Genomic DNA, 12,495 nt, shown 5'->3' with positions numbered 1-12,495 from the left:
AATTGCATAACTAATAAGGGAGTGATAGAGGTAAGAGGACATACTGTGCAGGCAACTTTGGTGGGAGTCCTTTTTTTCAGGTCTGTTAACTATGCTTTTCTCAATCACATCTCTCTTGGGAATATTGCAAACTATTTTTCTTGCATTACATTTTAGTTTCCTCTAGTTGTTACTTTTGTATTCACAAAAGTAGAAATCTTGAGATTGTTGTCAGGAACCATGTTGAAATTTGCTGTATGCCAGAAAGCAAAATAAATCTTAACTACTCACCAATCACCAATAATAAAAGGAAAAATAACTGTTTCTTTGAGGACCTGCTCCCATTTGTTAGTGTATTTCATAGCATTTTTTGGCAAGAGTACAACCTAACTCAATTTTCACAAGTATTATTACATGCAAGCTTGAAAAAGGGAATGATGTAGGGTGTAACCATTGATTTGAACTGCTGAAATCTAAATTTTGCCAGTAAGATCTTATCCTGAAAGAAAAAAAAAAAGCTGAAAACAGTAAACGTTTTCAGCTAAAATAAAGAAAATGTATATAAAATATAAATAAAGAAAATGTATATTTTTTTCTTGTTGTTATTTTGGTGGGTTTTGTTTGCTTTTAATGCGTGTAGATCAGTTTCTGCAATATTTCACATGTAGCATACAGCACAAGACGAGGTGAACTGCTGTGGGATTTGAGCTTTTGTTACAGGACACAAAAAAATTCTCTTAGATTGTTCCCTATTTGAGTTGACTAATTCAGGAACTATCCCAAATCCTTCACCCCACTTTATCCTTTTGCAGCCCATTAAGCATACGCAGCTTCTCAGGGAGGAAGCCTACCGATTGTACGAGGGGTACAATTGGCACTTGTTATGTATTCTGCTAGTTTGGACGGTTTAAGACTGAGCTCCTTTTCAGGGTTTCCTAGAATTGTTCTTTCTGTTCATATGCTCCTCCAAAAGATAAGTGTGAATCATATCAGATTACATCAGTGTTCTGAAATGTGAAAAAACATTCCTTAATAACCGAGCTGTCACTTCCAGGATATTTTATTTGTTGCTTGAAGGCAGTTTCAGTTTCCATGTTGTCAGATGAATGGCACCTGCAAAAATTCACAGTATTTTCTTCAGAAGGTAGCTGCCTCAGCTAGACAAAGCAATGCACAATAAGTTGTGCCCATTGTGGCCAGATAAAAGCATGGGAGCATACCTGCTCCCTTCTTCAGATATGTTTATGCCATGGTTATCGTGGAAGTACTGGCACTGATATTACTGAGTGTGTTCTAATTTTATCACCATCAGTTTTTAACTGCTCATCATGCTATGTGATATCTAAAACAATCTGTTATTTTGTAAAGGAAATAAGGTAATGATGACACATGCAAACTGTAACATTTAATTACTGTTTTCATCAGCTATAATGATAATGGAGTGTGTCATATCTGAAATTAATACAGAAAAATAATTAATAAATCCTTTCTGTTCTGTTGAATGTAAATTATACAGTGTAGCCACACTATCTGGGCTATCAAGTTGTATGGACTTCCTGGTTGGAGAAAAAGCTCCCACTAATATGGGAGTAGGACACTACTTAGCTTTTATTAAAGAGATCTGTACATCTTTGTGTTTCTACATATATTGCTTTACATCAGTGTGTGGAAAGACAATAAAGTAATGCAGCAACTCTGGATGATGAAAAACGTTTTTTAGAAGGACTTATACTTTTTAACAAAATTTTCAGATAATTACAGGAGATTAAGGGTAAAAGCATTTAGACAATTCAAGCAATAGTTGTTCTGATGGAGGATGAACTAGCAATAATGCTAATGTTAGATGTTTCTTTTATATCTCTACATCTTTATTCTATTCTCATTCTGTATATCTGTATCACACTAGTTATTTTTTTTCCTTTTTAATTATTTATGTGTCAATATGTGCTAACAAAACACTGTGCTCTTACATTGCTGCCCAGGCCTTTTCGTTCTCTTCTCAAGGATGCTTAAAGCTTTTTCTCTTCTAAACAATAACTAATTAATAGGATTTGTTAAAATTTGCACTCTTTTATAACACCTTGCCATTTAAAACTTTCTTAGGCAACAGTAGGCAGTTGTTTCCATTCACACCCTTAAGATTGGAAATCTATCTCGAGTATCAATTTAATTTGTTTCTGAAATAAAACAGTGAGTTTTCTTGACAGAGTTTTTGAATGCATGACAACAGAAAGGACAATAGGATACATTAATAATCTCAGTAATAAATGCTCATTCTCTGTACATTCTCTGCTTGTAATTTAAATGATCTTTTCCAGTTTAATGTGAGAGTTATAACAATGTTTCTGTCAGCTTTAATTTTCATTTAAGGCTTTTATTTGTTTGAGGAATATGTTACTAACTTCTGCTGTGAGCTACTATTTCCTAAATGTCTTATTCCTCCTTTATTTTGTTTCAGTACTTATACCTCCTCTAGTGATAACAGAGGTTTTCGCTTAGAAAAAAGCTGGAATAGAAACTGAACTATAAAAACAACTGAATATACAAAGCAATCTGATGAAACTATGCTTGTTTTTAAGCAAGATAGGTAACCTGCTTGTATTGCTGTTTTTAACTTGTTCAACAAGTAAATTTTTTACTGGCCTAAAATGATATAGTAGCGTAGAAAATTCGGTGTATGAAGTGTATTCAAACTATGTAGATTACACAACATGTAGAGACAAGCTTTCTTGGTTAGCCCTGCACAGAAACATGGCCCTTTATGTGAACCTCAGTGCTGTCTGGTATGTGTTGTCTGAAAGAAACTCACCAGTTTGAATTTTTTTAACTGTGCTTTTTCTCTGTGTGTTGATGGCTGAAAGTGAGACAAGCTCTGGCTGTTTTGAAATACTTTTATTCTACAGCATCAGAGAGACCATCTAAAATCCACATTCATTGGTAGCTAGCCTGTTCTCAGTATCAGATTGTCGCTGTTTATGGTGCGCTTGTCCTGCTGATTTTTTGAAAGTGTGCAATGCTTTTGGCATATCTGATGTGGAACTAACACACATTCTTTTCAAAGTGAATTTTTTAAATAAGCTTTTCTTTACTTCTGTCACACAGGACATTTTATCGCTAAACTGTTTACCCTGAGCCCTCAATCATAGCTGCTAGGCAGAGTGATTCCTGAAAACATGTATAGTGCGATAGCTTAGGAACACCTATTAGGTATGCTGACATACTTTGAATATAAATTACTGCCATTTCCTTTCACAACATGTTAAATAAAGTCTCTTTTAAATAAAAAAGTGTGCCAGAGAAAAAATCATAAAGAAGTCCAAACATTTTTCCTTTTCTGTATTCCAAAATAATTATTCTCAGAATAATTCAGAATTGTTAAATTTATGTTTTGCTAAATTATTTCCTAAATTTTGCTATTGCTCTGAAGAATAATTCCATTTTATTTATTTATTTCTTTTTTTCCCTTTCAGTTAGCATTTCTATCGTGTCATTCCGATATGCCAAACAATGTAGTTCACTATGAGGATGACATCTTGCTATCATTGTTCAGTCCATTCTTTTGGTGTATAATGTTGAAATAATAATAATAATTTAAAAAATCTTTTGAGAGATGCTGCAAATTAACTGAGAATTGATCTTAAGTGATTAAATACTTGTTTAAACTAGTGGTATGAAAAGGAAGCCTTTGTTCAGGTTTTGTGGGTATGACCCATACCTGGAAGCACTGATGAACAAGTTCTCAGTCTTACAGATCTGTTTCATTGTCTGGTAGATTTCTGAAAGTTCTTAGCATCCAACAGGTCCAGGTGGAGCATTTGGGATTTCCAGTGTCAATCCCAAGGCACATCAATTTATGCCTAGTGGATATGTTCTAAGTGACTGTTGCTAACTATGAAGTTATGCCAAGCTTTTTAAAGTGTTGACTACTTACTGTATTTAGCAGTGGTGCTGTTTACTGTTTGTCCTCATCTGCAGCGATGTTGTATTTGTTGCTTCTGTAGTCATCATTGGTTTAATCCCAAAAGCCTGGCTGGAAGCATGCTGAATGGTTTAATAGCGTGAGCTACTGGTTTTTGAAATCACACTGAATGCAGCTTGAAGTAGGCCGTACCAGTTTGTTTTGCCATCAAACATTTTGAGATTGATTATTTAGTAACTACTTTGTAATACAAAAAACAAAGAAAAAAAGAAAAAAAATTGTATTTCCTTGCAAGCATTTGTCAGTGTTCCTCCACCTAGTGCAGCTCTGTCTGCTGTCAGCATTTTCTTACCAATCCTCTTCTAGTTGTCTCCCCTAGACACTTTGCTTTGTCTTTGAACTCCTGCTAGCCTTCAACTAACTCTTGAGACTAACTCTTCAGGATTTTCAAAATACGTTTTACTGTAGGCAGAATAAACAGGCCAACAGAGAATAGGAGATACTGTAGCATTGAATAACACATGATTAATTCTTGTTTAATAGCTTTTCCACTGTTTTCTCAAGGAAGTCTGTTCTTTCTGATAATCCCTTATATTTGCTGTTGTTTCATTTCCTGCCAGTCTCCCTCTTACAGCTTCTTTCAATTTAATTTCTGTGCCTTCCAGCAGGATGATATCACATAGGTAAACTGTCACTTACAAACTCCCCTCCCCCTCCTTCTCTTTCATATCCATTTTGCCACTCATTTTCAGCACTGGTCAAACAGTTCATTGCTATGATTTATATTCGCAGTAAAGCTTCTTAAAAGTGGTGCAAAAGATTCTGCTGTTAAACTGAACTTCATCTAACAATGAGGTCTTTTCCTTCTTGAATCACAGCCTGTGCAGCACCTTTCCCCTCTGTCACTGAAATCCCACAGAATGGATGCTGATACTTCACTCGCTGTGGAAGTGCTCTGCATTAATTGCCTTGTTCTGAGAAACACTAAGTCTGTTGCCTCTTATACCTGAATTAAGCGAGCTCTGGGAAACTTGAGAACTGAAGAGATGGAGCTACCCCTTTCCTAGTGGAAGCCAAATCTTTAATTTTCTTGGCAGTGTATGTAAATGGCCTGTGGGAGATTGTAAAAGTTATAAAAGAAAATTGCTTAGTGTCATGACTGTAAAAGACTACCCAAATCATCAGCTCCTCTAGGAAAATGACTATAGTCTTGAGTTTGGTGGGATCAAGTAAGGTACAAAATACAAGCCTGAATATACAGAGATGTCTTCATTGTGATAAATTTTTCTAAGATTTAGGTCATTAAGTAGTTTTTTTTTTAATTTTCTGGAAAAGACTTCTAGGGTTTTTTTGTTTTGTTTTGTTTTTGTTTTGTTTTTTGTTTTTTGCTGGCTCTACATCAGTATTTCATCTTTACCTTCGTTTGCTTCCTTTTTTTCCTACCAGATTCGTCAGTGTTATATGTTTATGTGATAACAAACTGATGATCATATCACATAGATGTGGTGTTCATCAGTTAATGTAATGTTAGAGTTTGGGAAACAGATGTAGAAAGATCAGGTGAATTTAAACTGAATTAACATAAAATGTTTCTTTATTCTGTCAGAGAAACCTTTAGAAGTGTCTGGTTATACTCAGAGCAACAGTAAGAGCATTAGACATGTTATGTAATGGAGGAGTAAATGAAGTAGATATCTCTTATTGCTGTAATATTAGTAGACTACGATGTCCGAAAGTCACTGGTTATTGGACATAATATAAAGTGTTCTGCAGAGCAAGTTCTTTATTTGCTAATTGTGAAAATGCCTCTAAAGATCCAATTACTAAGCATCTATTGGTTCATTTTCCCAAGCAATTGAAATAGATCCTTTCCAACCCTCTGATGTGTTGCATTATTAAAAATTCAACCTTTGAAGCAACATGCAAAGATCATATTTGGTGGAAGAAAGATGTAGATAAGCCTTCTAAATACCAAAGACCAACATCACTTGTACAGTGGTATTAAGTCAGAATAACTGACAATGAGAATTTTTCTGGAAAAAGTGAAAAAATATAAAACTGACATTAAAAATGAAATAAATTACTCTTTACTGGATCTTTGCAGCGAAAGTATTTTCATTTTTACAAAAACACTTTCAGTCTCCATCGTTTATCTGAAAAGTAGTAATGATGGAATGAGACAACAGTTCACAAATGTCAGTGTTAAAAGAGAAATGTGCCTCTAGCCAATTTTCTTACCTCACTGGTTTTAAAGGCAGGAGTTGAAGACCAGGTTACCTACTGATCCAAAATAGTGGCATGGCAGCAAAAAGAGCATCTTGTCTGAAGAAGGAAGAATTCTATCATTTTTGACTGTAAATCCCCCTTTCTCCCTGGCAACTATATAAAGCCAGGCCAAGGCCTCTGGGTTCCGTGTGATCTGCAGAATGGTCTGTATTTGATCTTGAAGCAGTTTAAGACTTTGATAGGAGGTTTTTTGGTTTTTTTTAACTTCCTACTGTCAGTCTCAGAAAGGTGTCTTGATATCACAACCATGCTAGAAGCTGATTAGTTTCTTATCACAGACATTGACGGTACTCCACAGTGTTACTACTTTGTATTATTCATTAGGGTTATTTTTTTCTAGTTTTGAGTTGTTCACGTAGAATAAATGTTTTTCTTATGTTCATACCAGTATTTTAAACCTTTATTTAGTGTATGTGTGCTGCGTCTATATCACCAAACTATAACTGTTTATTAAAAATATTTTATAAGTATAATAAAGAACAGTTATAACTGCTGCTTTTTTTAGTGAAAAATAGAGTGGCTGTAGTCAAAATCAAATAAATATATAACTGCAGATTTCTAGTTTGTTTTATTTGGAGGTTTGTTTGGCATTGTCTTCAGCACAAGGCTTTTCAGATCAGAAGCAAAACTATGCAAATAGTTATTTTACTAGTTCTATTTATTGTTAATTATTAAAATACACCTGGCTATGTAGTGTTATAATAAAATTGTACTGCAAGATAGAATTGGTTCTTGAAATGTTATTTAAATTGAAATATCTGTATTTTCCACCCTAGGAGTAACTGCCTTTGAGGTAGACATCTTTGTCTTTGGTAAAACCTTGCTTTATATTTTAGTAATTTGACTCACACTCCTCACTGATCTCACGTACTTTTTTGCTTCCAGAGGTGTCTACCATTTCTGTATGGATATTCATGAAATAGGATATTGGTTAGAGTTGCTAAAATTGACCTTTCATTACAAGTCTTATTATTGGAAATGGTTTTATTTTCCTACTATCTGAAGGAACTTTACCTATTCCTTTTCAGTTTCTGCCACAGCGGCCACATTCTGCCAATGCAGACTGCATGACTCCACATGGGACTGTTCTGCATCAAACTTTGGATTTTGATGAGTTCATCCCACCAATACCACCTCCACCCTACTACCCACCGGAATATACCTGCACACCTGTGGTAGAGGCACAGAGGTGATTCTTCTTAGCCGTAATTAGTTATTATTCCTTAATAAAGGAATAATAAGCCGTAATTAGTTATTAGTCCTTAGCTACAGACTGTGAAACTCTTTCAAAAAATATGAAGCAAAGCAATGCCTTTCACTTACATTAGCTGCTTCTTTTCCTGAGAGAGTACATGCATATTTTGCAGACTTGTTAGAACACACGTGGAAATACTTTTGTTAAAGCACTGTTGTGATAGAGAAGTGATTTAACTTAGCAAAGACAAGGATAACAATAAACAGACAAGGGTAACTTAAAGCACAAATGAGCTTATAGGTAATCCTTTTACAGTTAACATTGTACACTTGAGGTTGAATGTGAGATTTAATTTTCTAAGGAACTCATTGCTCTGTATATGCATTATTGTGGAGTGGTGAAAGGCATTAGTGACAGAAATGAACTAGGACAGATGGCTGGTATCCAAAATGAAACCTAGTTTTTAATGCTAAGAGGTGAATGAAGGTTTTGTTTTGGCTGTCTTATAAATTGCTTCAGTTGATTCTTTGTACAATATTGGCTTTGAATTCAGAGAAAGCTCTACGTCATTGTGGTACAGATATTAACATGCCAAATAAATGTAATGTAATTTCCTAATAGCCGTGTTTCCTTGTTTGTGTTTTTAAGCAGAAGTCTCCATTTGGAATTTCCTCATTCCCCATTCAGTGCTTTATATGAAGTCACCATTAACAGCCCAGGAATGCTGTATCCAACTGAGCTGCCACCTCCTTACGAGGCAGTGATTGGAGAAACACCTGCCAGTCAGGTAAGGCAAGCTGAAGAAAATTTACTACATAGTCTCCAGATTTTCATGGTGTGAAATATCAGGGAAATAATCTAAATACTCCTCAGAGTATATAATAGCTTTATTTGGAACTATGAGAAAGGATCCATTGTATTTCAAATACTTGCATTATATATTTTGCCTTGTGTTTTACTATACAGCATCAGCTCTAGTGAAACTAGAATGCCTAGTTTTGCTACTTCTATCAAAGCAGCTTCTGACAACTTCTCCATTTCTTTCCTCCTATCTTGCCCTCTGCTGTCTGTTAAAATATACAAGCTTACATAAAATGAACCTGTAGAAACTGCTTGCAAGTTTTTGCTGAACAGCAAAATTGGAGTTTCCAAGGCCAAAATGTGTTTTATCAGTGTTCCGTTGTTTTGACTTTGCAGTAAGTCAGAGGAACCTGCAAGTCCTGGAGGAGCTGATGTTTTTCAGAAATCAATTTAAAAAATTGACGGAAATAGTATGAATTACAGATGAATGGAGGGGAAGAGAAGAATCATATATGTGAAAACAGTTTATATGTGGTGCTCACTGAGGTTTAGAGAAGAGTCTATACTTGAGCACAAAATCACTTTGGGCACTTTTGTAATTGAGATTCCACTTTGCCTGTACTTCAGCATCCAATAGCACAATAACATTAGCATGTGACAAAAGTATAATGAAGTAATTTGAAGTAGCAAACTCATGTTCTTGCTATAGGAGAGCACCAGATTTGATATGCAGACATGTTAACTTCTATTTTTTGGTGTATGGTGTCCATGTCAGTACCTCACCTATTCGTCTGGGGCTACCTGAGTTTCAAAAGTGTTTGTCACACAATGGTAAGGTCCAGTGATTTTCAGTTTCTAAGTGGCAGTAAATACATAGTAAGTGCATTTATGCTTGGTAGTGGCTAGTTAGGAAGGCTTGTAGAAGCAAAGTAAGAACAGGAACTGAGTATCAGAAGTGAGATATATTGGCATTGGTAACTAAAGTGTGCATAGCAACTTCGCAGTTATATGCTTTTCTCCATAGCAGAAGTTCTAACATTTTTTGCAGACAGCGTCCCAATCAATCTGTAAATGAAGGAATAGAGCCAGAGTCTAAGACAGTTTTAGGTCTTCAAGATGAATCAAATGTTGTCCTAAATTCTTACATGGTACACATGTTCCCATCTAGTATGCATCAAGCCACAGGGCAAACTGAACTGAAATAACTAGATTTATAAATCCCTCAGGCAGATTTTGCAATGGTAATCATGGCATGGCTTTAGCTACAGAAGTGCTTCTGGGAGCCATTATGCGACAATAATTATTAATCTCTTACTGATCATCAAGGAATAGATTTTGTTTGTTTTTAGATGGATTGAACTCCCTAGAGTTTTATTAAATTCTATTAAATTAGACTCAGTACTCATGCATTTCATGCACAATAAATGTCAATGTTAATTTAACCGATTGCATCTAAACAAAAATTGCTGTTGTCATCTGTACTGATTAGGAATTCTGGTTTTATGACCATGAAGAAAACGCTTTCCAAACAATTTTCCATGGGAAGAATTGACGAGGATGTAGTAAAGAACAGACAGATTAAGGTTCTGGATAAATTATACCAGAGACTATTCTGTAAGCTTTACTAGATTATAGGCTGTACAGATTTGTTTAGAGCATATTTTTTCTCACTTTTCTTCTGTTGTTAACTTAGTGACAATTTGCCAACCATTATGTCTGAGGATGTGCAAGTTGATCTTTGTTACTCTAGGCAGTGCAGAAAACTGTGTAAGCCCACCTGCCATCTGTATGCAACTGTGACCTTACTATAATTTGCTGCTGTTACCTCCTACAATTAAAACCATGATTCTCCTTTGCTCAAGCAAGAAGATTAATCAATTTGGAATGCATATAAAGTGTATTTGGGAATTATTTTAGATTTACTAGACCAAAGCTACAGATAGTTCTTTTTTTTTTTTTTTTCCTTTAGTAGAGATTTGCCAAAACCTCCACCTTGCACAACTGATTTTACAGGTAGTAGACCACATCAAAGGTGCTAGACAATGTCACTGCATCTGCCAGGTGACTCAGAGAGTGTAGGAGGTCAATAAACGTTTCAGCACAGATACTCAGCGGATATTATCATAGACTCATAGAATGGCTTAGGTTGGAGGGAGTCTTAAAAATCATCATCGTTAAAGAAAATCCCCTCCTCTCCCTGCTGTCACTCCTCTTTTGATGCAGCCCAGGATATCGTTGGCTTTCTGGGCTACAAGAGCACACTGCTGGCTTGTGTTCAGCCTCTCGTCAGCCAGGATCCCCAAGTCCTTCTCTGCAGAACTGCTCACAATGAGTTCTTTTCACAGCTTGTACTCGTATTTGGGGTTGCCTCATCCCACACATGCACCCCTCACGCTTGGCTTTGTTAAACTTCATTAGATTCTTACGTGCAATATTATTTTGTCAGTGATTAAAAATTTATGATGCAACCTAGCAAACAAATACCAAACACCTTAAAAACATTATTTCATCAGAAATCTAGTTAGAGAAATTAAATATAGTTATTTTCTGATCAAATTCTGTTCAGCACCAAAGAGCATTTCTTGCTTTGGACAAAACATTTCTCTAACTTCAACTTCTCCTAGTTGAAGAAGACCATTTTCTAATGACTATACGTACATGAATCCGTTGTGCTGGATTGAGGCAGTAGGGTGAACACTTTCACTGTGAGTTCCCAGAAGTGGTCTGCAACTTAGAATGACACCACAGATTTTTTTACCACATACAAATTTGCTTCAATGAAGAAACACCATAAAAAAATTTGCGAGCATATTTTTAAAAACATGACTAATATTGCCTGTTCTTTGTTTCCAAATCCCCTATCCCCTATCCATATATTGATGAGGTAAAATGTTTCTGCTACTTTTTTAAAAAAATTATATTTACTGACTCTTAAAATCGGTTTTTAACATTGTATTGGGAAAGTGGTTTTTCTGACCACTTGATCATAGTAAGATATGGATAGATGCATATGTAAAAAAGAGTGGGCACAGTAATTTAGGTGTTTATATACATTGATCTACATCGGCACGTGCGTTGGAAGCTCTTTTCTTAATAGGTTCAGAGTGATAGTGTCACGTTCAACTTTTTAGAAGGCCAGATACAAATTAAGCTCTTGACTAAAAGGTTTTCAAAGAAGTGATTGATGGTTATTTCTTAAGTCTGTAATCATTAGTAATGAGCTTTTACTAGTTAATTGTGGCCTTACAGAAGTAGATTAGATGCTTTCTACTAAAGACAGTATCAATGTCTCAATCATATTTTCTTTGTCTTCAGATATATTTCATACGTAGTTATGAGCTGTTTATTGGAATCTTTTTTCCTAATACCAATCATGATCACAAAGAACTGCTGAAAATCTCATGAGATTGGCAGCAAGGTTCTGTTAAAATCAGTAGAAAGATGATTTCCTAAATTTTAGTTGCTTGTTGATCAAGTTTATGGATCAGCAGGGCCAGTTCTGGGTCTTGTCCACATAATTCTTATAAGTGAAGGGAAGTCGCCCACTTAAATCTGTTCTTTAGGAAAAAGATGACTCTAAAAGCAATTTCTGTTACGCTGCAGAGCAGCCTGCCTTGCCCAGCTTAATTAAGTGGTGTTAGAGGGCTTAGAAATATGGTGGATGTTAACATCTCGTAAAATAACCAGAGAAAAATAAATCTCCTATGCTTGTTTTTATCATTAACTGTTATTCTCCATCCTGTTTTAGGGTGATACAATGTGGTGTCATGTCTGGGGAAAAAACATAATATGGAAAAATGCACAGGAGAGTTTGCTCCTAATAACACCGTTAGTTTTAAGCACTGCAAACACATGTGTTTGGTTATGTTGGCCTGCAACCCCAGCTGCGTATGTACTCAAGATGAATTTAGCCTATAGATTCTAGAAAAGTGAAAAATTGCTTCTTGTGTATTCTTTTGCACTGGGTTTGTTCCTGACACAAAGATGTTGTAAAACTCATATGTTGTAAAAGTGTTTTTCAGTCCGAATAGCAACAGAATGTTAATTCACGCTGCCAGATGTATTATTCAGATTATCAGTACTGTACTTCATTTTGGTAAGCTGCAGATTGATGTGCTATTTCATTAAACAATTTTCATTTAGGTCACTGGTACTGATCAGCAAGTATCTGAATCAAGCTTGGGTGAGAGGAATGCGACCCTGGGCTTCAGCACACAAGGTAATCATAGCATTATTGAGAGAGAGAGCACCAGATTTCTGAGTGGACTTTTCCTTCTCTTCTGCCATTCCCAATGGAGAAAGGATTTGCTTCCAG

General features: G+C 35.5%; 2 protein-coding genes across 14 annotated transcripts in view; both read left to right on the top strand.

Moving 5' to 3' along the window:
• MPHOSPH10 (M-phase phosphoprotein 10) overlaps positions 1-12,495 on the top strand; it is a 1,076,704-nt gene that overhangs the window by 946,922 nt on the left and 117,287 nt on the right. The gene's annotated exons all lie outside the window — the stretch shown is intronic.
• The window catches only part of FAM189A1 (family with sequence similarity 189 member A1), a 105,377-nt gene that overhangs the window by 80,908 nt on the left and 11,974 nt on the right, over positions 1-12,495 (top strand). For 10 of the 13 annotated variants that reach the window (XR_006931112.1, XR_006931113.1, XM_046899305.1 and 7 more), the window contains exons 6-8: positions 7,213-7,373; positions 8,028-8,166; positions 12,324-12,399. Coding sequence is in view for 11 of the 13 variants with exons in the window: in XM_046899305.1 (XP_046755261.1) it covers positions 7,213-7,373; positions 8,028-8,166; positions 12,324-12,399 (376 nt within the window). In the remaining 2 variants the exon portion in view is untranslated. The remainder of the gene's footprint in view (positions 1-7,212; positions 7,374-8,027; positions 8,167-12,323; positions 12,400-12,495) is intronic. The other 3 variants (XM_046899308.1, XM_040706891.2, XM_015278993.4) reach the window with 1 other exon arrangement.

This window comes from Gallus gallus, chromosome 10 (assembly GCF_016699485.2).
Source record: "Gallus gallus isolate bGalGal1 chromosome 10, bGalGal1.mat.broiler.GRCg7b, whole genome shotgun sequence".
Lineage (NCBI taxonomy): Eukaryota > Metazoa > Chordata > Aves > Galliformes > Phasianidae > Gallus > Gallus gallus.
This window is presented reverse-complemented; position numbering and strand designations above follow the sequence as displayed.